Source organism: Lissotriton helveticus, chromosome 1_1, assembly GCF_964261635.1.
Source record: "Lissotriton helveticus chromosome 1_1, aLisHel1.1, whole genome shotgun sequence".
NCBI classification, from domain to species: Eukaryota; Metazoa; Chordata; class Amphibia; order Caudata; family Salamandridae; genus Lissotriton; species Lissotriton helveticus.
The window spans coordinates 725,244,657-725,270,988 of record NC_136057.1 but is presented as its reverse complement, the minus strand read 5'-3'; the positions used below and the strand labels follow the sequence as shown (position 1 = coordinate 725,270,988).

At 45.7% G+C, this 26,332-nt stretch overlaps 1 protein-coding gene across 2 annotated transcripts in view; it reads left to right on the top strand.

The window, feature by feature from the left end:
* ZDHHC17 (zDHHC palmitoyltransferase 17) overlaps positions 1-26,332 on the top strand; it is a 528,357-nt gene that overhangs the window by 272,686 nt on the left and 229,339 nt on the right. For both annotated transcript variants that reach the window (XM_078674258.1, XM_078674257.1), the window contains one exon: positions 5,419-5,481. In XM_078674258.1, coding sequence (XP_078530384.1) covers positions 5,419-5,481 — 63 coding nt within the window. The remainder of the gene's footprint in view (positions 1-5,418; positions 5,482-26,332) is intronic.

Here is a 26,332-nt window from a genome sequence, read left to right as displayed (position 1 = left end):
CCATTTATGCTTGCCCGGACCTTGCACCGCAAATGGCAGTGACTGTGGTGGGATTGGTCGACCCAGAGGCGGGGGTTACAATGGGGCCACGGAGACTTACTACTTAAATGTAGCCACCCCGCTAACACGGGGGTGTAAGCTTGGTGCACCACGTCCCCATGGGGTGCATCCCATTGTTTCTTGAGTTGGGGATCTATCACGTTGTGCGTGCTTTCTTAAGGGATTTGTCACAACCTGATTGGGGGGTTGGTGAGGGTGGGGGGAGGTGGGGGGAGTTAATGAAGTTGTTGTTTGTAGATTTTAATTGGTGCACTGAGAACTGTTATATGCGTGCATTTTCACACGCAGGGGCACGTAACGTGCGGCGGGCTGGTCCTGACGAAACCGGAGGGATGGTACTGTTGGATGTCATGACCAACTGTTTGTACTTCTGTGATGGGGGGGGTTAAGCTGTGGACCTGGAACATTAGAGGCCTTGGGGACTACAAGAAAGCCCGGTTATTGCACAGTACGCTGGCCCGACATAATGTGGACATTTGCTTTTTGCAAGAGACTCACCTCAATGCCGTCCCTTCGCCTAGACTGAGAAATGCTAGGTGGTCAATGGTGTATTCTGCTATTTACTCTCAGTATGCGAGAGGGGTGGCTATACTAGTGCGCAGAGGGCTGGACTGGCGTGAACACACATGTGTGCAGGATACGGATGGGAGATATGTTATCCTAAAGGGCACCTTGCAAGGGCGCCCGGTGGTGATGGCTGCCATATACGGTCCAAATGTGGACGATCCAGACTTCTTTCGGAATTTATGGGCACGTATTGCTTTGCTTGATTGCCAATCGGTGATTCTTGGGGGCGATTTTAATGTTGTGCTGAATGATGTCATGGATCGTAGGGGTGTGGGTAGACCTACACATACTAGAGCTCGACAGGCTGTCCTGGATATAATGGGAGAGGGGAGACTGGCAGATGTGTGGAGAATTAGACACCCCGGGGAGAAGGTGGGGACTTGCTTTACGTGTCATCAGTCTGCTTGGTCGCGATTGGATTTCTGGCTGGTGTCACCTGAGGTGGCTACATGGGTGAGTGCAGTTGACGTCCAAGCTAGATCCCTGTCAGACCATGCCCCATGCATGCTTGAGCTGTGTCTACCTGATACCATTCACAGGGAGTTCACATGGCGTCTTCCCCCACATGCCCTAACGGATCCAGTGTTTGTCGAAGAGATCAGGGAAGACATACTTAAGTATTTTGCTGAAAATACGGGATCAGTGTCATCAGAGGCCATTGTATGGGACGCCTTTAAGGCGGTGATACGGGGTCAGTGCATAGCGAGGAAGGCGGGGGTGTTACGGTCCATTCGCACTACACTAGCACGGTTAGAACGTGAATTGAAAGACCTTGATGCGGCCTTTTGCCGTGACCAATCCTTGCAAACTGCAGGCGATTTCAAGTCCAAGCTCCTCGCCTTTAATGAGGAAGCGGAACGTGAGGTGAGATTCCTGGGGAAACAGGCCGAGGCTCGGAGGTATGGGGAGGGGGATAGGCCCAGCAGAACCCTAGCGAGATTGATAGCACCCCGTACACAATCGCATTACATACATGCTATACATGACACTGGAGGGTCCCTGGTTCTTGGCCAGGAAGCAGTACTACACGCCTTCACGGACTTCTACGCGTCCCTATATACCACCAAGCTGTCCGAAATTCCGGCTTCCCTAGAGAGCTTTTTGGATTCCATCGCCCTGGTTTGGTTCAATAATAACCACAGACAATATATGGACCTCCCAGTGACAGTTCAGGATATACTTCAAGTGATAAAAAGCATGCCGGCCAATAAAGCCCCTGGCCCTGACGGTCTGACTACGACCTTTTATAAGACATACGCGGAAGAACTGGCGCCGAAATTGCATTCGGTGTTTGTTGAGGCCCTTGAATTGAACTCTCTTCCGGACTCCATGCATGAAGCCTTAATAATTACACTACTAAAGCCTGACAAGGATGAACTGTTTCTAGACTCCTATAGACCCCTATCCCTGATTAATGTAGATTCCAAAATCTATGCCAAAATAATTGCGGATAAATTACAGCCAATGTTGCCGATCATCGCACTTCCCGACCAATCCGGGTTCATACCTGGTCGTGCCACGTCCCATAATCTCAGGACAATATTCTCGGTCCTACATTACTTACACCCCTCTGTTCAGGCTGCAGTGGTGTTCCTTGACGCCACTAAGGCGTTTGACTCCTTGGAGTGGCCTTATTTGTTCAGGGTTCTGGAACGGATGGGATTCAGTAGTAATTTTATAACCCTCATCAAACTCCTTTATTGCGAACCTAGAGCCAGAGTGAGTGTCAATGGCCTCGTTTCCAAACCCTTTGCGATCTCTAGAGGGACCAGACAGGGATGCCCACTGTCCCCTCTCCTGTTTGCCATTGCAATGGAACCGCTTGCGGCCAGAATACGACAACACCACACTGCAAGGGGTATTGGGTTTAGCTCACGGAGTTTACTGATTTCGCTATACGCGGATGATGTGACATTGTATATCATCAATCCCAGGGACAACATGAATCCATTGCGGTTCGAAGGCCTTGCAGGAGTGTCCATAAACTGGACGAAGTCTGTTGCATTCCCCCTCACAGATGAGACAGGTCAGCCGTCACCGGACTACCCCCTGCGTTGGGAAACTGACGCGGTTAAGTACTTGGGGATTTGGATTAGTCGAGATACACAGGAGCTGTGGTCTCTGAACTTTGGCAGAGCGGTGGACTGGCTTGAGAGGAAGATTGAGGTCTGGAACAAATTGCCCTTATCCCTGGTGGCACGTATAGCATTGGTGAAAATGGTAGTACTCCCCAAATTCCTGTATCTGTTTGTGAATGTTCCGCTGCCCATGACTGCGCATTTCCATGCGAGAGTCCGCTCCCTGTTACTCCAACTGGTTTGGGCGGGGAAACAAGCGAGGGTCGCCTGGAACCTGCTCACACTCCCGCTGAGACAGGGAGGCCTCGGTGCTCCCGACTTCAAGCTCTACGCCCTATGCGCTCAGGCGCAGTTCCTACATTTCTGGGCCTTCCCAACCCCTTACCAACCGCACGTGGCGGTGGAACTAGCGGTTGCTGCCCCGATGCCACTCCGGGTGGCGCTTTATGGTAAAGTCAAACGACCCTCAAAGGATGTGGACACTGTGGAAATGCTTCGCTGGTCTTGGCGCGAATTACGAACCAGAGCGGGCCTCTCCTTGCTTTATGCGCCAGCTATACCCCTGCGGGGCAACCCGATGCTGCCTTGCTTGAGTACTAGAGGGGACACACTCACGTTCCGGGGGCGGAGGCTGCACACCTTTGCGGACATCTATCCCGAGGGTACTTTTATGGCACTGACTGCAAATAGTGAGGACGAGCCTGATTCCTTTGCTGATGCACTGCTGTATCACTCCCTTCGGGAATCCTGTAAGAAATTGGGGCCCCAATTTCCTGAGGAACCAACGGCGCTAGACGCCCTCCACAATCTACTTTCCAGACCTTCCCCGAAAAAACTAGTGTCCAGACTGTACAACTGCATGCAAGAGCAGGCCCCGGTTGCCATATCCACGGCCCGTCAGGCTTGGGATGCAGACCTGCTTGACCCTCTGACGGACGGACGACATGTGGGAATATTGCTGCACGCAACTCACAGCCCTGTCTCCAAACTATCGTTTAAGGCTCATCCACTTCAAGTTTCTGCACCGATATTACCGCACACCGGCTCTACTGCACCGCATGGGCATCCGAGAGGATGCAAGTTGCTGGAAATGTGGCGGAGCAGACGCGTCCTTCCTTCATGTGGCGTGGAGCTGTCCCAAGCTGGAAGGATACTGGTTAGAAATCTTCACTGCCATTAACCAGATTCTACATAGGGCAGATGCACCGTCACCGCTCCTAGGCTTGTTAGGGTATGTCAAAGACACGATCCCTTGTGATAGGAAATTGCATGCATTGCTCCTCCTATACGCCAAACGGCAAATATCATTACACTGGGGCAGGACAGTCCTCCCAAAATACATAGACTGGGTGAAAGATGTGACATACGGACATGCACAATTAACTACTTATTGGGAAACAATGCCCACTGCTTCCAGGCCTCATGACATTTGGGAACCCTTCTTGTGTTGGACCAGGGAGCGGGCAGGCTCGGACGCGTCTGATGGTGCTGCGGATGTAGGTGTGTCGGATGATATGGGATGAGAGGGGTGCGGAGTACATGTGGACCTACTGCCTCTGTGTCTGATGCCAATGTGGCCTCCTCTGGGAGGTGAGACGTGCCCTGATGCCAGGGTCCGCATCCGCAGCCAGAGGATGCGGTCACCCCCTAACTCCCCTAGGCCACTTGATCCTATAGTCCCCCCCCCCCCCGCCTTATGACCCCGTGCTGGGGACCTGGCACGTGCGCGGTCATACACCCACAGTCTCTGGACATTCGCACACGGCTGCCCGGCGCGTGAGCGCACTGCCCCACTTGCGAGTAGGTATCGATTGCATGATGTTTCTCAACTGCACCGTTGTTTGTTGTTCGAGTTTTTCTTTTGTGTGTGTGAACTGGTTGGGTGACAATAGTGCTGGTAGATGCATCCTTTGGATTTGCCGATTCCACAGGCTGTGCTCTGATGCCAGCTTTGTAACGGCCTCAGAACCTTCATGTTCACTTGTTTGTCTACAGCACTGGTAAAACGTGAAAAGTAAGACCATTGATCATGCTAAAAGTTACACTGTTCGGATGCGTGTAATTCTTTGCTTTGTATGCCCCCTTTGGGGTTCACGAGGACCGCTGTGTTGGTTCCCCTCAGACTACTGCACTGCTGGATATAAGATGTGATTATCATAGCGGCCTGCCTCCGGGTTGTTGGCGTGACGCAGTGTACCTATTGCCCTTTTGTCTGTACAATAAATGTCTTACGCAACATTCAGTGTGCATGATGTCTATTTGAGTAAATAATGCCCATGCAAAATTTGGATTTGGAAACTGGACGCAAGTATTTACCAGACAGGTTCAAATGTGCATATACCCGTTTAGGCAACAAATGATATGCTGTCCAGATGCAAATTGCCTAGTTTATACCACTGCATCAACACTTTTGTTTATTGTCCTTAAGTTTGATTTTCTTGGCCATATTATACATATGTTTTATATGCAGTCTAAGATCTGATTCTGTATGTACACGCCTCTCACAGTGATTGTTTTGCATATTATTTCTTCTATTTTTGGAAAAAAAGTTCCCTAAACCCAACAGCGGTTCAGAAATATGCTAATCCTTCATTTAAACACAATAAAGCCTTATATTTTCATCTTGTGTGACTAATTGCAACATAGTTTCCTGTTATCAAATCATTCCATCAGACAGTGAGGCAAAATATATTATTTTTCTTTCTATTCGCAGACAATAGTTGAACTTGCAGAAACAGGGAGTCTGGACCTTAGTATTTTCTGTAGTACTTGTTTGGTGAGTATGTCATACTGTTCTGTCATGTTGTCCGATGCATTGATAGTGTAACTTAAAATTCTTTATTTTTTTAAATAACTTTTATTGTTATTTGTTCATCAGAGCAATAATTGAGACATCATAATTTGGCCCATTAACAAATAAGACATTTGTAGCATATTCTCCATCTTATCCTTATGTTATGAGTTGAAACAAGCCTTTTAAATCCACTGCCCCCCCCCGCCTTCTCTCTATTTGAAAGTGGTCTAGCAATGGCTCCCTTTTGTGTCTGTAGCCTATGCTCGGAGCAGAACTGGTCCAAATGTGTTTTAACTTGCCAGTTGGAAGCGTATGACAGATCGGAACTTGCAAAAACCCTCAATGCCGGTGCTTTGTAACTACATTGTTATTGGAACATTTTACAAGGAACTGATAACTTACTTTTAAGGGTATCTGATGTCAGTAAGCAGTGACTTTGAACTGTATTTGGTAAGTGAAAGAAGTAATTCCATTCCACAGGGAGTGTAATGCGGTAAATGTTGACTGTTGAACTGAGTGTGTAGAACAGAGGGCGATGAGTGTTCAACTGCATCAGCAGGTGATGATACTGTGCAAGGAACTCCTGAATATGTGCTGATAATGAATGAATGAATAAATATAAAACTTTTAAAACGCGAACTTAGCCCGAAGGCATCAAGGCGCTGCAGACAGGATCAGTATATCAAAGTTCACTGATTACTAAAACTCAAGGATTAAGGGAGATGAGGGCTGGAGCAAGAGAAAGATTTCCTAAAGGTAGAAAGTAGTTCCAAATTGGAGATTGAGAGAGGAAGCAGATTCCACAAGTTGGCGCCCAACAGAGAAAACGCCCTGAATCCCCCCCACCCCCATCTGGGTTTCCTGAACCTAGAAACTGTTACCCACTGGCAGATCTCAGGTTCTTGCTCGGGATATATCTGTGAAACAGTTTATTAATGGCTTCAGCACCCCTGTTGTGCAAGGTCTTGTGTACCAAACACGGGGCTTTAAACACAATTCTCCTCCCAAGTGGGAGCCAGTGAAGGCTCCTAATGGTGGATGAGACAGAATGAAATTTAGGAAGACCAATCATCAGCCCAGCCTAGCCGCTGCATTCTGCACCAGTTAGTCGATGCAGGAGCCCCCCATGTATTCCTAAATAAAGGGCATTGCAGTAATCCAACCTGGATACCACAAGGGCGACCACTGCCTGTTTCCGAGCTGAGAGGGAGAGAAAACGAAAGATCTTCCCAAGAGTCCTTATCATCCCAAAGCATGTTGTGACGGTTCTATTTATTTGTGACTTTAACCCCTTCGGGCTGATGACGAGCTCAGCTCGTCATGGGCGTAACCTGCGCTACGCTGATGACGAGCTGAGCTCGTCACGTAATGCGGATTTTTTAAAATCGCAGCGCGCAGCGGGAAAACCGCTAGCGCGCATGCGGTTAATGACAAAGAGGAGTCTACAATAATGCCTAGATTCTTGGCACTTAGACAGGGGACAGGGCAGGCTCCTAGAGAAACAGGCCACCAGGCCTTTGACCAAATATCCAGCTTGTCTCCAAAAATTATAACCTTAGTTTTATCCCCATTGAGTCTAAGATAATTCTCCACCATCCATGCAGCCATCGCTTGCATGCAATTATTAAAATTTGCTGCTGAGACACTCTCTATGATGGAAATCAGCATCTGAGTGTCATCAGCGTAGGATAGGCCTTCTAAACCAAAAGACCTAACCACAGCAGCAAGCAGGGCTACATAGATATTAAAGAGAGTCGGACTCAATGAGGATCCCTGAGGTACTCCACAAAACAATTTCTTTGGGGGCAGGCGAAAATTGACCCATCTTAACTATTTGTGACCGATCCGTAAGGAAAGATGACAACAGGTTAAGTGCAGATTCCTCTATGCCAATTTCCTGGAGCCTACCAACCAGCCTACTTGGGGAGATCGTATCGAAGGCTGCAGTCAGGTCAAGGAGGATCAGCAAGGTGGTGTGACCAGCATCAACCTGTTGCCGAATGTTGTTAAATACAACGGTTAGTGCCGATTCTGTGCTGTGCTCCCTCCTGAACCCATGCTGCGAACCATCGAGCAGTTGGTATTCCTCCAAGTAGCAACTGAGATGGCGGTTAAGATGTCTTTCCAGGATTTTGGCAGGGACATGCAACAAAGAGATAGGCCTATAGTTTTTAGATTCAGTTGGATCAAAGGAGGCCTTCTTGAGCAGGGGTTTTACCACTGCAGTTTTCCATGCGGTGGGAAATTGGCCAGCAGAGATGGCGGAATTGATGATAGTCGTTAGAGGAGATATAACTACCTCTTTTCCCAGTTTTCAGGACCTTAAGAGGACACCATTCAAGTGGGGACCCCAATCTAATCCCACTTAACAGCGATTCAGTTTCTTCTTGAAGAATAGGAGGAAAAGATCGTAGGTGACGGTTCCCTGTAGGAACTTTCACTGAAGCAAGAGGAAGAGATGTTTTAGCCTTCCCCAGATTTGAATTCTCTAGGGAGGTATAAATGTCCTTAATTTTGGAATAAAAAAAGTCTGCCATTTTATCGCAGAAGTCCTGGGAAGCCTCTGTGCTGGCACTAGTCACAGGGACTAAAAGGGAGTTGATAATAGAGAAAAGTTCCCTAGAGGATATAGTAGCTTCGGTCATGTAAAAAAAAATAAGAAACCTTTTCCTCTCTAATAGCTTCCTTATATTCCCTTAGCCGGCTTTTAAGCAGTTCCCTTTCTACTCTCAAAGTCCATCCGCCATTTTCTTTCCTGCTGTCGGCAAACCTGCCTGAGTTTCCTTAATCTCTCGGTAAAAAAACCAAGGGGCAGAAGGACGTTTTCTTGCCTCATAATGCTTTTTAAGGGGGGGCAAAAGAGTCCAAGGCCGTTATCAGCCAGCTGATAAACTCGTTGTACATGTTATGTTATAAAAACGTTTATAACGCGCTCTATTACTAACAAGTATCCTGGCGCGGAAAAAGAAGTGGCACAAATAGCAAGATAGCGAGATGGGGAAGACAGTTACATGATCTTATTAAACAGATGAGTTGCACATTAACATCGACATAAGAAGAGGGGCAATATTTACCGAGTTGATCATGAAGAGCCTCCTTACTAACCCGTCTGAGATTTCTCTTCCATTACACCCTATTCCTGCCACAGGTGTCCAAAGCAGGTGCTGCCATTACAAGGGTAAAAGGAATAGCGAAATGGTCAGACCAGGTGAGGGGAAAAGGATCCAGAACCATGACCCTCAAGTCATTGGAAAAAATCCCATCAAGGATGTGTCCTGCCGTATGTGTGGAACTCTTCACTAACCGAGGAAAACCACAAGATTCCATGACTTCCAAAAAGGCCTGTGTTTCAGGGCACACCGTCTTCTCTAACGTAACCTTTGAATGAGCTAAATAAGGCTCTATTTGATTACTAAAAATCTGGGGAAACAGGGCTCCGAGTCCAGGAGGTGGGTAAGTAATCACTCCACTAAAACTTTGTCAGAACTTTCAGGGAAAAATAAAGAGCCTGATAGGCATCTGTGGAAGATGTAAGGTCCTCTGTAAAGCAGGAATAAACATCTTTATACATTGCCCCTAAACCTCCCCCCAATTTCCCCTCCCTATACTGTCTCACAAGGAGATACCCCGAAGGAATTGCCTCTACTAGATCAGGGCCCGAGCAATCTCTGGCCCAGGTTTCTGTAATAAACACCCAATCTGGTTTTTGACGGGACACAAAATCATTAAATTCAATGGCATGTTTAATTAAGGCTCGAGCATTAAGAAGATACCCAGTGAACATATGATTTACAGGGGCAGAGTTAGGCTCACCAGATCCATCCTTAATAGAGTCATGGCCAGCCCCTAGTGGAAAGGACGCCTCACAATTAGCACATGTAAACCAGTGAACATCCTTTACAGTCAGCGTGTTATCAAACCAGCAGGCCCCCTGCTCCTGAGGTTGCAAGTCCAATAGCTGTTCCCTGGAATAGATCAAACGATCTTCTGCATTTAGATGGAATTGGCCAGGGTTCCTGGCACAGGGCGCAGACTTGGCGCCTACGGGCTTGCCTCTGGCGCGCCTCCAACCTGCCAGTGGCGCTCCCGCTGCGCGCGTCCGTGCCAGCATGTTTTTAAATTGCTGGAACCAGGAAAGACTAGAGAGCGTCCCGCAGCACTGATGCCAGAAATGCGGAAGAGGGGCCAAAACAAATACTCACTTCCCTCCACATCAATCGGCAAGCCGTGGTGGACCGGGGAAGGAGAACAAAGGCCTAAAAGAGCCCCCGACAGCAAAGCCCAAGTTTAAATGTCCCCAGCAGCAAGGTAAGGAAGAGGCACCAAGTTCCGATTTTAAAAAGATTCAAAACCGCTCCCCTAATAAAATGTAATGCAATGTCCTATTCCCTGGAAAATAAAAATAGCAACATCAATTTAATAGTTTTAAAACACAGTAGCAGAGAAATAGCAGTGTGGCACCTCGAACACTGAAAACCACTGTCTGCAGCGCGCCCGGCCCAGCGTGTGCTTAAATAGCTGGAACCGGGAAAGACTAGAGCGCGTCCCGCAGTGCTGATGCCGGAAATGCGGAAGAGGGGCCAAAACAAATCCTCACTTCCTTCCACATCAAGCGGCAAGCCGTGGTGGACCGGGGAAGGAGAACAAAAGTCTGAACGAGCCCCCGACAGCAAAGCCCAAGTTTAAATGTCCCCAGCAGCAAGGTAAGAAAGAGGCACCAAGTTCCGATTTTAAAAAGATTCAAAACCGCTCCCCTAATAAAATGTAATGCAATGTCCTATTCCCAGGAAAATAAAAATAGTAACATCAATTTAATAGTTTTAAAACACAGTAGCAGAGAAATAGCAGCATGGCACCTCAAACACTGAAAGGGGTGTGAGAAAAGGAGGTATCCCCAACTAGAGTTCCTAAATTGGGATCATTACGTGTTTGGAAGGACAAATATTTAGGAACAAGTGTTTAAATAAACATGGACTGACAACAAGTGTAACTGGCAACAAAGATTACTAAATATGGAAAACCAATGCAAAGGAACATATCGAAAAGATATTTTATTCAAAAATATATATTTATTAGGGATCTGGTTTTTAACATTCAATGTCGATCCAGCATTAATTATCAAGGTGTGCATTTTATGCTTATTGTGCATCACAATACGTTTCAATGTATGTAAACATTTCACAAATAGATTCAGAAGAATACAAAAGATAATATATATACAATAGGGTAAATAATGTAGTCACAAAAACATGGCTAAAGGTAATTTGACATTGCTACGCGCGTTTCGGCGATAAGCCTTCATCAGGAAGCCATGATATATGTTCCGAGTGTACCTATACAAAATACATGAGAGATCCATATCAGTGTCGAGTCCTAATAATTACATCACATATACATTCAATACTTTTAATCTAATATTTCCAACCTATCATTAAAAACAAGGGACAACAAAAATCTTAGTATATTCATCTATATATCTATGTACAAAGTTACACACACTTCCTCGAACCATCTTATGTTTACAGCTCAAATAACATGAGGTAATGGATTTTTATATGATGGAGCAAAGGTTCGCGAGAGTCCAGAGAGACCTCTTGGTCTATATCTGTATTTACATTTACAATTAAAATAGTATGTGCCATATACGGTAACCTAAGTCAGGATAGAAGACTGGGAGGGTGGAACGAAGACGTGGAGGGAAACGGTGAGCAGAAGGGAAGAGAAATGGGGGGGGTTTGGGGGGGGTTGACAGGAAGTGTGTGTAACTTTGTACATAGATATATAGATGAATATAATATATATTTATGAATAAAATATCTTTTCGATAATATGTTCCTTTGCATTGGTTTTCCATATTTAGTCATCTTTGTTGTCAGTTACACTTGTTGTCAGTCCATGTTTATTTAAACACTTGTTCCTAAATATTTGTCCTTCCAAACACCTCAAACACTGAAAACCACTGTTATATTAGATAATAAGAGGCAACAAATCTGTGTATATCGGCATCTTGGGTGAAAAATTTGAAGGCATAGTACTGTGGGCTTTGAGAATGAGGACGTTATTTGTGAAAAGCATTGGGATGCTGCGTTGATTTAATTGCAGTTTTCTGATGCACGAAGAAGACCCAATGGGTTGTCACGGCACTTTACTATAGAGTAAAGTTTCCATCTGTGTACAAGCATCTTACTAAGGAAGAGTTACAGAATGGGTAAGCAAAGATCTTATTCTGATCGAAGGAATAAATAGCTACATAACAATTTAAGGTAATATCTCCACTTTGATGTCAGTGAAACCGGTTCTTTACAAAGTTCCATGATGTCAACATTACTATTTTTTATCATTGGAATTAAAGCAAGCCTACTATTTTCATGTCCACCAGCTCTCACAGTGTTTTGGCCTGGATTTTACTCTCGGGTAGAATAGAGAAAGAGTTCCAGACTTGAATACTCTTAATATTTTAACTCCATTAAGTCAGTTTTGTTTTGCATTTGATAAATTTATATATTGGTATTAAGCAAATCTACATTACAAGGATATTATTGTACTTGTGGTTCATGCTTTGTACAAGAGATTACAAATAGTATTGTGTCAAGACCATACAATTTTTCCTAACTCCACCAGGGAAACCAGTAGTTGGACAAACGAATAACAAAAAATGAAACCTAGTTGCATTATACCTGACATCAGCAGAGGTGTACATCAACATTTAATGGGTGAAATGTAAACATTTATCCCAAACTGATGTGAATCCAAGGACACCGATCCATGTTTTGTGAATGCTTGAGGTATCAGTCTGTTTCAAGGTCTGAAAATGGTAGGCAGTATATCTTTAAGGGAAAAGCTAGTATTGCTTCTAGGTTGGAGGGGCAAGAAGGAATTGTGAATAAAATATCCTAGTGCTCTAAAGCTGTTGATGGCTGGAGAAGATGGTGCTGACAATGATGATGCTTGGGACATAAGTATAATATCCTAGTGCTTTAAAGCTGTTGATGGCTGGAGAAGGTGGTGCTGACAATGATGATGCTTGGGACATAAGTATAACATTGTCAATAGTTTTAGAAAGGTTGAGGGAAATAAAGTGTTTCTTTCATAAGATCACCTTGAACAAGGAGATGGTAAAGGCAGTGCACGAGGTGCTGCCTGTGTTTAATTTAAGGTGGGACTCTATAGTCAAAAAACTAGACAGACTGAAGAAGGGATTGTGTTCTAAAATTAGTGCAATGTTCTGAGTGGGTTTGCACCAGTGGTGATTTTGCCACCAAAGGTGTAAAGATACATTTGCTTTTGTTCGTGCATTTTGGAGAGGCCCACTACATCCTCATCCTTATTTTTTACACCACAGCGCCTATCCCTATTTATTTCTGATTTCATTGCCTCCAACTGTCTCCTGCCTCCTCAAGGATCTGGTACCTCATCAATTGATCGCCGATTAAAGGACAACAGCGTATAGCTCTATTTTCTTGCTGTTTTCCTAACTAGAATGCCAAGAACTAGATTGTTATTTGGAAAATGAATACCATTTCAGTTGTCCCCTGCATATGTATTATAAATGGAGAATGGTCACATGTTTTATGTGATCAGAAAGTTTATAAAACCTCTTCACTTTTCTTATCTATTTCTGCTGTATTAAAGAAATGCTTTATAAAAAGAAAATCAACAAGTCAATGTGAGTGGATAGCCAAACACTGTTAGTCAGATGTTGGCTACTCCAAGAGAATGCAGCTTTTGTTGGAATGAATCCGTCATCCACATATCACAAGGTAAGGCACAATTCTCAAGTATAGGTAATTAACATAATATGACACCAGTACAGGGGTTCAAATGTTTTCGAATGACGTTTGGGTTAGCTTCAGATGTGCCGGTTTTGAAAAGACAGGTGCATCCCAATTTTTTTTTTTAACTGGAGGCTACCATTTTACAGGTTCATATTGTGATGTTCGAGGATTATGAGGCGTTTGATGTTTTAAAAGTGGTTACGAGGCAGTTGTACTGAAATTCCAGAAAGAAACATGTCAGCTCAGGTGTTGTGAGTGTCTTAAGTACAAAGGTTATCTTTGCGTAGGCTCTACTTAGATCCTCAAACCAACAGAGAACAGTTAAAGGAATTGCAATGTGAGTGTTTGCTTGACAGTGAGCGTACATTACAATGTTTTGTATTGACCAGCCAGAGTTGGTGCTTTACACTGCAGGAGGAAAGACCTGAATAACTTTTAATTCACATCCTCTAAAAAAGTTTCTCTATCCTCAGTCTTGGCCTCTCTTTAATATACTTGAGACTACGTACAGAACACAGAAATATGCAACTAGCCACACTTAGTTATCATTACTGTAACCACCTTCTGGGTGAATGCTTACAAATTTTACCCAACTTTTCATAACACACCACAAAAAATGTGAAAATATGCTCAGATGGTAAAACTTTTTTGTACACTTCGGATTTTTCAAGGCGCTAATCATGCAGTGAATGTTTATTTTAACCACCGTAGATGCAACACTTATGAAGAGGTAATAAAGGAAACAAATAAATTACATGGTATACGGCCACTCTGAAAATACATGCTTTCTACATATAAGCCTGGGTTCACTCCCATCGATCCTTTTTTAATGTATACAAAAGCCATTTTATTATCTGATTTTTGTATAATTCAGTTCCCATGGTGCACTAGCCGAATATCTTAATTTACGCATTTTGAATGCTCTCGCAGGTTTTTCTCTCATTCAAACTTTCTGTGAAATTTGTGAATGCAAATTTGCAAACAACTGTTGGGCTTTCCAGTCTTTCAAATTCACATATTTTAGTTTATTCCTGGACTGCAACTGATATTATTTGTTGATGTTTTGAACATTGACTCATTTGTTATGCTTGAATTGACTCAAGTTGTTGGACGCTTTTTCTCCTTTGGCAGATGGCCTCTATTTGGCTAATATTTCTCAACAAGTGACAACTTAGTCTTAAAAAAACAAAAATTGCAAGTTCAGAAAGCCTAAACTTGTGACAGTGTCATGTATTACATTTAATATATGTAAAATATTGTGTATCATTCAAAAAATACTTTTTTCTAAACTTCGCTATTGTTGGTATTGTGTATTTTGAATGTGTGAATAACTGAGCTTCACAGCACGCTTTCAAACCATACGATTGGGCTTTGACCATAATACTTGTTTTCAAACTATCCGTTTTTTCACAAATCCTAAAAAAACGCAAATTTTTATGTGAATTGTCCTTCAAACAAATTTAACTGCAAGAGTGCAGCAAACATTGGAAAGAACTTTAAAGAAACATTTATTTCAAGAAGGCCATATGAGAAATGTATGTATTATAAAGAACATTTGATAGAGATATCTAGCTGCAGATTTCTTATCTTTCAATTTCCCAGGCATCAGACTAGATTCGGAAGATTTTTCTTCGAGGAGTATCCATGTGCACCGGTTGGCTCCGTGTGACGTCGGCTGCATCATACGCGCTGTTGTGACGTCTGCGTCACCTGTATAGGCATCATCTCAGCACAGTGATGTCAGTTCTTTTCGGGCCAGAACCAGCGCAAATCCGCAAAGAGAGCTACCCTCTGTCACTTTTTGACAGGCGCTTTTTTTTTAAAATGTTTTTATTTGTTTTTCCTGGTTAATACAATACAACCATATTGAACACATATAAAATTATGCACAGTATCCTCCCATCAGAAACCTTTTCAAGTATTATACAGTCACAAATGCACATTTTTCCAACAGCTGAGATCAGACTTTTCATAGCTAGTCTTGTGTCTGTGGGTCTACTCCGAGTCTGAACTATTATCCTCATGATCTGATGGTGGTTCACAGATATTACCTCTGTAAGTGTTCCACGCCCCCCAAATTTTCTTCCATATTTTAGGGCAGCCTCTGCTGCTGAACACTGCCCTTTCCGCTATCATGACTGCATCCATGTCTCCTCTCCATGCCGCTAAGGTCGGTCGCTCTATTCCACCCCATCTCTGCGCTATATTTCTCTTAGCCATCCTCATACCCAGTGTCGCCCAGCCCTGAACGTGTAAGATCATTGGGTTCCCATATATTTAAGAGGCAACGCCTGGGTTCCGGTAGTAATGAAACTCCCTCTGACTGTCATTTCGTTCTTAACACCTGTGTCCAGTATTCGGCTATTCTGGGGCACTCCCATATGGTGTGATAAAGGGTCCCTTCTTCACCAGATACCCTCAGATAGTAGGGATGATCTATTCTCTATCTTATGTAAAGTGCTTCTAGTGTGATAGGAGTGGTGTAGTATGCGCAATTGTACCAAACGGAGACGTGAGGGAATGCCTACTTCTTTCGGGGATGCTAGTGCCTCCTGCCATTCAGATTCATCAATCTCCCCACAATCGCAAGACCATTTCTCCCTTAGGGTTCCCGTTGGATCAGGCAGATTTTTTGCCAGCTTACGATACATTAGGGAGGTCGCCTTCTTTGGCATGTAGTCATTTGACGGGCTTTTTAAAAAATGTTTTGTCGATCCCTTGTTTGTGTGTAGGTTTTTTCCCTCATGTCAAAGAAGATTTCTGGTTTCAAGCCGTGCCCTGCCTGCCACGGTGCCATGTCGGTGACAAACCCACACCTGGTTTGTCTCTGGTGCCTGGAGCACGATCACGACTCAAAGTTGTGCTCCGATAGCTGTGCCATGGCTCCGAAAGCTTTGTGGGAGTGGTCCCAGAAGGCGCTTGGCACTGTCATTTTCCCTGGAGGTCTCGTTTTCCCTGGCAGTGTTGTTTTCGGTCCCAGTTGAGACGAAGGTCCAGACACCATTTCAGGAGTCTCAAGTCTTCGTCCTCCAACTCGAAGTCTTCGAGTCAGTCAGGTAAGAAGCAGAAGGAACCTAACAAGTTAAAGTGTGCTTCGACCTCTCCCCGTCTGTCGGCCAATGCGATGGAGGAGTCTCAACACTCTAAGCCTCATTCCTTGGAACCTGCGCCTCGGTCTACTCCACCCTTCCCAGCCTTCAATGCAGCCGGAGCAACCCCAGCCCAGGTCAAGGAACTTTATGATGCCATGTACCTCATAGTTGGGTGGCCTGACCCTACTGGCGCGCTGTTGGGCTTGGAGGCTCAGAAGGGGCTCCATCAGTTTCTACACTGGCAGGTCCGGCCCGGCACTGATGACCCTACCCCCACATATCCAGCGATGGATCTGGACCAACACTAGTCATACCATTGCAATCTTCTCCTGCGCCGAGAATCCCGTCACCCCAGTGTTCACCAGCTGTGCCAGCCTCGGATCACCGCCTACCAGCGCCGCTAGAACTTTAAGGTTCTAGGTTGCTTCCTCAACCATATTCTGAAGGGCTTGGAATGGAGGAAGATTGGGAGGGGTCGCGGGACCCTTTAAAAGACCATCCTTATCAAGCAATGGATTGGTATTCGGAATTAAGTGAGAACAGCAGACTGATACCTCTCCTGATTCTAGCCTGCTTTCTCCCCCTACCAAGGCTACAGAGGAAGGAGCTGCATGTGCTATGGTGGTGAGAAGGGCAGCTGAGGTTCTGGACCTTCAGCTCCCTTCAAGACTTCAATTCAATGGAATTCAAGACAAACATCTTGACAGAGGTCCTGCAGCTCGGTGTCTACTCCTCTAAACCCCTCCTGCCTTTCAACGAGGCCTTGACTGATGCCTTTTTGGTAACCTGTTCCAAGCCCAGCACACGGGCTCCTGTGAAAAGGACAATCTCCCACTGCAATCGCCCTGCACTGGACGACCCAAGATTTCCAACCGCTCTTCCCCTGAGAGCTTGGTGGTCCAAGCCTCTACCTCACAAGACACGTTGTCTTCCTCACCCCCGGATAGTTAATCGTGGAGGCTGGATAGTTGGGGTAAGTAAAGCTGGTGTTCAGACACCACCTCGCCATTTGTGATACTGCAACAAACAGGGTGGGGTGGCATTGTGGATCCTTTGTCGAAAGCCCCTGTGTCTCTGGACGTGGTTGGAACAGCTGGGCATATCCCTGGTAGTTTAACACCGGTCAGGCTCTGATCGCCAGGGCGGACGAACTCAACAGTCGATGCCTAGCAGATCACGATTGGCGTCTCTTCTGGGAGATGACACAAGCTCTCTTTCAACAGTGGGGAGAGCCTTGGTAAGATCTGTTTGCCTTCACCGATAATACACTATGTCAGCATTTTTGCGTGCTAGAGTTTCTAAGGCGGCTCTCGCTCAGAGACGCTTTTTATCTCGAATGGAGCTCAGGCCTCCTTTCCGCCAATACCACTCCTGTCCAGAGTGCTCAAGAAGATTAAGAGGGATTGGGCCCAAGTCTTCTTGTGGCCTCGGACTGGGCACAGTGAGCCTGGTATCCCGAGCTTCTCCAACTGAATATCGATCCTCCGATCAGGCTGTCCCTTCGAGAGGATCTTCTGTCGCAGCAGCAGGGGAGGCTCCTCCACTGAACCTGTTAACTCCACACCTTCTTGTGTGGCGATTGAGCAGCGGCAGTTCGACCTTCATCTTGAAGTCTGTAATGTTATTTTGGCAACCAGGCATCCCTCTACCAAGACCCTGTTTGCTTACCCGTGGCACCAGTTTGTAAAATATTGTATAGGTAGGCCTATTGATCCTCTCTCTGCTTCCCTTTCTCACATTTTGATTTTTATTTTGCCCCTTCCCCAGAAGGGCTCTGCACTGGGCACTCTCAAAGTGTACCTTTCGACCTGTCTGCCTTCCAGAGGCTGCCAGACCAACCCTTATTATTACAATCTCCCATTGTAAATTAAACAAAGGACGTGTACATGTTCCCACCGTCTCCTTTTATTATGCATCATTGGGACCTTAATTTGGTTCTTACCTTTTTAATGTGCGCTCCATTTGAACCTTTTGCACATTTTCCCCCTCTGGCTGCTTACTACCAACATAATCTCATTGTGATTAACAAAAAATGAATGTCTTTATCTGTAATGAAACTGGTGCTAATGTAAAGCTCTCTGATACCCGATATCTCTGGTCTAGTTGGCGCTATATAAAACTGCAATTACATCTGCCAGGAGGTTGCGCGAATTGCAGGCTCTGTCATCCAAGCCGCCTTAGCTGACCATCTTTCCCTGATAAGTTGGTGTTTCGCACTAAGGCCCCTTTCTTACCGAAAGTGGTGAACACCATTCCATGTGGGGCAGTCTGTCACCTTGCCCACTTTCTCCTCTTCTCCGCACCCCTGTAAAGAAGAGGAGCAACTCTATCGCCTGGACCCCAAAAGAGCATTGTTGTTCTATCTTGATCACACTAAAAAGTTCTGGGTGGATAACCAACTCTTTGTGGGGTATGTTAGATCAAAGAAAGGTTGTGTGGTGCAGAAGAGGATTATCTCGCAATGAGTCGTCCTCTGCATTTAAATATGCTATGCTCTTTCCAAAAAGCAGCCTCCTGAAGTCTTAAGAGCTCATTCCACCAGAGCTACGGCTGCTACCATGGCGTTGTAACGTGGAGTTTCAGTCCTCAACATTTGTCAGGCAGCAGCGTGGGCATCCGTGCACAGGTTTACCAAGCACTACTGTCTGGACAGTCAAGTCCGTAGGTATGACCTTCTTGGCCACTGTCCTGCAGGATTTCTTGATCTAAACCTGTCTGCAGTCCCTCCTCCTGGGATGGTATTGCTGTGGTTTCTATTCAGTGATCAGAAATTCTTCGTCTAGATGGCTCTATCAGATGAATGAGGTTACTTACCTTCGGTAATGCCTTATCTGGTAGAGACATGATCTACCCGCAGATTCATTACTGACCCACTCACCCATCCTCACTGCACTGCAGATAGGTTTTTAGAATCAGGGCAGTTTTATTTCAGGACCCTAGTTGAAAAAACTCACCAATGTCAGTGTGCTTCTGGTGTGGAAAGTTGTGAAAAGTAACTGGCGTCAGCGCGCCAAAGTGGTCCCTATATCGGTGACGTGGACATCACAACGGCGCCGCCAATGTTACGCAGGGCTAACTGTTGCCAATGTTACGCAGGGCTAACTGTTGCCACCTACCAGCACGCAGGGGTATTGCTTGAAGGACAATCTTCCAGATCCAGTCTGACACCTGGGAAATTCAAAGGTAAGGAATCTGCAGCTAGATCATGTCTTTGCCAGACATGGCGTTACAAAAGATAAATAACTTATCCATTTTTACTCTTCATATTTTCTTTATTTTCAAATATAATCTGTTTCCATATTAGGCTACTAAGCTTGGACTTAGAATACAGGACATGCTTGTTTTCTTACATAACATTCCTGCCATTTTACCCATCACGCATGTGTCTTTTGCACACTGTACCACATACTGTAAGTGTATGTTGATGATACGCCCACATGATATGTTTTTATACTTTGTACAGTCACATAATATCAGTCAGAATTTAGTTTATTTCCTCTGTGTTAGAAGCAAAACTTTCTCTGCCATTTATTTCCATAGGAGCATAGATGGCATCACAATCCTGAGTCAAGATATGCCCTGAGATCCACGCCAGAGCATTGAAAGGGGTGGATAAAATGGAACATTCTAATAGTCAGGAGGATCACTGGTTCCTCTTGATTTACTCATAAAAAGGGAGGCTGCTACATAGTTATTTGAGCTTTTTCAAATGCTATACAGATCGAGAGCATTTGTTCCTTTATAATGAAGCTGACTAGTCAGTATCTTCAAGGTGTAACTGGACATAATTGTTTAATATTTTAACAAATGCTATAAATAAGTGTCTTCATTATGCTTGTACTTGATAAATCACCATAAAATGTTGTACAAGCTAACACACCCTTTAAAGTAAGTTCCCTCAAAACAAATTAATACCCAGTGATTAAGTTGAATTATTGAGATTTTCTGTGGTCTTTCTCTGCCTATCCTTCACACACCTCCCCTTTATCCTGTTCAATCAGAGTACATTTTTTAAGATTGCGCTGTCTCTTCGAGACCTGCTGTACGCAGTTTTGTGTGCTTTAACTTCACCTTTGCTTTTTATTAGCTACTTGGATTGCTTTTCAAAATATCTTGGTTTCTACTGGTTTGTTGCCCCTTTTTGTCGCGATTTTCTCTATTTAGCTACCACCCACAGAGCAGCGCCTAAATACTCAGTAGCTTTCCACTGGAGATCTTATCTGTTAGCTCAGGCAGACTCTTTTTCTGTTAGTTTCCTTCTATTCAAGCAGAGTGGTGTGTGTGCATATCTTTGCCACAAGGCTGTGTGAACAAGTGGAGAACCACGTCGGACCATGAGATGGTGCACCCAATTGTCGCCAGCCTCTGTCAGCAGGTTGTTGCGTGACCATTACAGTGCCTGACTCTCTGATAAAACTTTTACCACCTTGGTTGCGTGCGAGCATCCAAGAAGCAGCGTGCTCTACTTGACGGCACCGTGTCTAAGTGGACAACGGGGTCGTAGTACTTTAGCAGAGTTTGAGACTACTTTGGCATTTATTAATAAGCGATTTTTCATAAGCGCAGTCATTTATCATAAGGGCACTTTTCACGACTTCTAAAGATGTGCCCCGCCCTCTCAGAATTTTTGTGCATGCTACACTGCTCCTCCCTTGCTGTGTCACTTCTGCCAATTACAGCTCCCTGCTCTTGGCTCTGTCATTACAGCCCCCATGCAGTGTGTGCACTGCGAAGCGAAGGCGGCTCAGCCCGTGACTCTTTTTATGCTTTGTGTCCCTTCTGCCACTTAGCATGCCCTGCCCTCTCCTGCTCAGTGTGTTGTGGCTGTAGTGGTTTTGCTAACCCCACCTCCCAACCCAGTTGGCACTGTTATTGCAATCCCCGTTCTGTGTGTGGGCTTGGTCAGGTAGGCGTTACTGAGGAACTTCCACTTATGATTCCCTTGTTTGCCCAAACTCTGCCCCTGGCAGAAGCAGTTTCAAGTTGAATATATGTGTTCCTCATACCCAGCAGATGCCGAGATGCGAAATGTCCATCAAGCTAATTAATGTTCTCTAATCATAACTGATTGGCACATGCAGTGGTAGTTCGGCAGTCTCAAGGCAAGCAGAGATGCAATATTAATGGATGTTGTTTTCATTCTGTTAGTGTCACAGCGCGAGTAATAAAATCGCTATAACGTCCATTTACCGCTTCATTGTAGGTGACCCACGACTGCCTGTTTACTGTCTCCGTTCCTGGGGCACGTTCGCATCAAAGAGTCCGCTAGGGTCGCATTGATACTGCCAGGACCTTCTTGACATGACGGTTGTTCTGAATGGACAGATGGTGCTGTCCTCCCTCGAGTGCAGAAGTCATTTTGTGGCTATTCCCACAGCTTTATTAATTGCCCTGATAGACTGGTTCATTTTACCAGGCACAAGTGACTCCAGAGTGCCTGCCATTGGTGGTTTAGGGCTCACAATGGAAGACTCGTTCAGAAGGGGTAAAGGTTCCACTCTGTTAATCAATAGTTTTGATTGCAATGACCGGACTACCAGGCATTGCCACCTCTTTTAAGCTATGCATCCTTCTTACTAACATGTGGCTTCTTGCAGATTTGGGTGTGGGCCGAATCATAGATGTTAATAAACTAAGATGGCAGGGGTAGCGGAAGTGACATCACACACTCTTTGGCCTTAATGACATCACATTAGGAGACACCATATGACTACTTCTGACACCACAGCATGGTGATTAGTGTGGCAAAGCACTGCTATGGAAGCTCATGGTCCCCCTTGCTAATTCGGCACCATGTCAAGGGAAACAGTGGTGTGGTGCTGTCTAGCTGTGCTAATCGAGAACACAAAAACAGTGAAGGTAAAAAAACACAGACTACTTTTTCAAGTATCTTGGTTTCTTGGTCATGCAATACATGATACAGGGAATGGACTTGCAACCCATTTCTTTGGGTAGGCGTGGTGTGCAACTCTGATCTGAAGGAAGTGGCTTAGTTAAACAAAGGTGAACACAATACTTCGTGCTCTAGGTGATTTCACACAAGATGCATATACTTAGCTTTCCAATGGTTTCTGGAGGGACGGGGAAAGAGAGAAAGGAGAGCAGTATAGGAAACAGATAAGGAAAAGAAGGATAGCAGTTCTGACTACCAGTAAACCCTGTTGATGACCCTGCAATTGTAGGATCTAAATAATTACAGGAACACTCCCAATGTGGGTGTGCTCCTCCCATCATTTAGCTGAGATCTACTCACACACACAATTCTTACTAGTTGGGCTAGCCATGATAAACCGCATAGATTTACACAGGGAGTGCCGGCCATCATTCTCTGTGTGGTTTGATCAGCTGTTACTAACCATTAGTTGTGTTTTGGCTGGATCATGAGGCTGGTCGTCACTTTTATTGTACCACTACTACCCATCAAAGTCTAGTACTCTCTCGGTGAGTAACCTTTAAAATCATATATAGCATCCATCAGGAGATTTGACCCGGATCTCTAGCACAAGAAATCGTGCTATCAGTCAGCTAAAACAGACTAAAATTCACCAGCTCTAGTGAGCTGTGTCCGCCCTAGGCCCTGAGCACTGTTCAAGGTCTCGCACATGGTCACATATGATCTTAATGATGATATTACATCACTATTCACATATTTGATGATATCACTAAAATGACAAATGAGTTCTCTTTTCTTCATGTTTGCTGACAGTGGAAATATAGCTGTTTAATTGAGTAACCATTGCAGGAACATCTACATGTTTTGATAGTGCAACCTTCCAGCTAATTTTAATGTCTGAGAATGTGTATTGGTGGAGATTCGCAGACCACAAACATTACCTTTAATCAGTGAAGACATTGGTTATGAGTGATTTTTATTGTCGAGTGCAGAACACGGGATAGTGTTAAGGCTTTATTGTTAACTACTGCAGTACCTTGTGTTGATTTTATTTTCATGCAGCCTTAAACACTGATCTTGAATAAGGGATTAAACTGGGCTTTCTCGTCAGCCTGAGACTTGCTACGTATCCTGTTTTTACACTAGTGCTCCATGTTTGACAACAGTGAAGGGCAGATTTTCGGTCTAAGTCCAGTTTTTACTGTTCATCAGAGGATTTGCGTTTGAAAAACCGGTATTAAAAGAAAAGTAAATTTACCATCATACTGCACAACACCAAATACCATTCAACCTACTTACACTCCATAAAACATAATGCTGCTCCATATAATTCCAGTACACTCAATACCAAATAATTACTATCCACATAATTCCACTGCACACCATGCCACATAATTCCACTATACAAATCCTCCACACCATACCACACAATTCCAAGCCACACAATTCCACAACTAACAACTCTAGTCGAACCCACATAATTCCACTACACACCACATGCATACACTCCATAACACTTAGGTAAAACACAGTTCGAGGCATATGGGCTGCAGATGGTACATTTATGAATAGATCGCCATCTGGTGTTGGGCTCGGATGATTGCACTTGTTTTTCTCTTGGAGAAGTCTTTTGTCGTCACGAGACCGATGACTCCTCCTTTGGGTGCTAGTGCGCATGGGCATCGGCTCCATCCTTAGAAGCGCTCCGGATCGACTTTGAGAAAACAGTTCTATTTCGGCACGTATTCCCTTTCCAATTCGACGGTATTGTTATCGAGCGCGAGTACATTTCCATTTTGACGCGCTTCAACGTCAACAACAAAATTTCCAGCTTCGACGTCGACAAGACCGGGAGGCCTATCTCAACGTAGTCCAGCCCGGAGTCCATGGAAAGGACTCCATTCAAAAAATGTCCAACGTGTGGTGCTAAGTTCCCACACAAGGACCTACACGAGGTGTGCAACCTCTGCTTATCACCTGAACACGAATCCAGGGACTGTGAAGCCTGCGCGGCATTCTCCTCCAAGTCGATGATTAGAAACCGTCGAGCCCGAAGACACGAGGCGTCGAGAATGCAGTCAGAGGCAATCCCGGAGCTTTTCGAGGACCAGCACCCCGAAGAGGAAGAAGAACAGGAGGACGAGTCGGAAGCGGACGAGTCTGATGTCAAAGAAATCGATGTTCATCAAACCGTGAGTGGCGACGTCCCTTTACCAAAAAAACGACCCCGCTCGGTGTCGACCCCGCCTTCGAGCCCGGTCAGACAACCGAAAAAAGTTTCCGACGCCCCGCCTTCGGGCTCGGCAACGAAACCGAAACACTCGGCCTCCCACCATGTTGGATCTGAGAAGCGGTCCACCTCGACATCGACACCGAAGCTCCATACCAAGGAAAGCTCGAAGTCGAAGCATTCCATGTCGAAACCGAAACAGGCTTTGACCTCAGACTCCCTCAACACCGAAAATATCGGATTCGAACTAATTTTCGGTGCCGAAAACACAAATTGACAGTCAGAAGCAAAAGCACCTTTCGGAACCAAAAACTTCGGTACCGACACAAGAGCATCAAACGGATCCAAAACAAAAGACTTTGTTTATTGATCCGCAAACTGGCAAGGTGGTGACAAAACTACCTAAAAAGAGGAAGAATGAACAGTTGGACGACAAAGCTCCTCCTCCTAAGAAGAGAACAATGGGGACGAATACAACTCCTCCCCTTTCTCCACAACCTAGAGACACATCATTTTCTCCTCTTCCTCACACTCTGCCAGCTATTCCTTTTACATCACGCCCATCTACACCTCAAACACATGTAGAAAGTGACACAGGGGAAGGGGAACTTCCTAGGGATGATGACGACACTGTCCCAGAAGATTATAATGTAGTGTCAGATAATGATAACGACCCTGAACTGTATCCCTCGAAACCTTCACCACGTGATAATACAGGTTTTGCACAGTTAATTAATAGGGCAGCAAAATACCACAAGGTAGATTTACATGCGGAACCTCAAATAGAGGATTTCCTTTTAGAAACACTACCTGCTGCACAAAGAACATCAGGAACACTACCAATGCTTAAGGGTCTCCTCAATCACACATCAGAAATATTCAAAGACCCTGTGAGGGCTAGAGTACTAAACCCAAGAATTGATAAAAAATATAAGGCAGCCCCAAAGGACCCAATATTTATTAAGGGACAAATACCTCTAGACTCGCTAGTAGTCACAAACGCTCGTAAAAGAGCAAACTCATTAACTACAGGAGAAGCTCCTCCTCCTGACAAGGAGTTAATAGATGCCTCTGGCAAAAGAGTAGCGTCCCAAGCGGCAAACAGCTGGCGCATAGCTAATACACAAGCGCTACTTGCACATTATGATAGAAGTCATTATGATGAGTTAGAAAAACTCGGCGTGGCTTAAGCGCCGACCGGGATGGCTGCGTGAGCGAGTTGCTCCGCGCCAAGTCCCGCACTTTCTCCTGCAAACCCGAGCCCCGGGGCACCTGACAGCGGACATTGAGGTCCTGGAGGATCGCTGACCTCGTGGGCTGCATCCGGGCCCCGACTGACCCCTGGTCGCTGAGCGTGGGCTGACCTGGCGACTGGCCCGGTCTGGCCGGATCCAGACGGCAAGATGGCGGCGCCGCATCACTGAAGCTGTGAGGCGGCGAGAGGCTGAGGGAAGGCGCCTGGGGGGCTGCCCCAGGGCGGTGAGCCGGGAGGCGGACTGCGGGTGCGGACCAGAGAAGCAGCGCTGACTGACGCGGCGTACGGGGGTGGTCGGCGCCCCACCCCCGCTTGATTCCCCGGCTGGCTGGAGAGCCGGGCCCCGGAGTGCGCTGGGAAGGCGTAGGCGCGGCTGGAGCGCAGGGTCGCCGGGCCGCTTCGACCGCAGCAGCGGACGCCGCAGAGGCGCAGTGGGGGACGACGAGCGGCCGGAGTACTGGAGTGGGAGCCGCCCGTGGCACCTGGGCGTCCCGAAGGGCGGATTGGCCGAGCGGCGGCTGGCGGCCTGCTCACTGGTACAGGGCCCGCCCGGCGGCCGGCAGGGGTGAGCTGCATTCTACGGCCCTG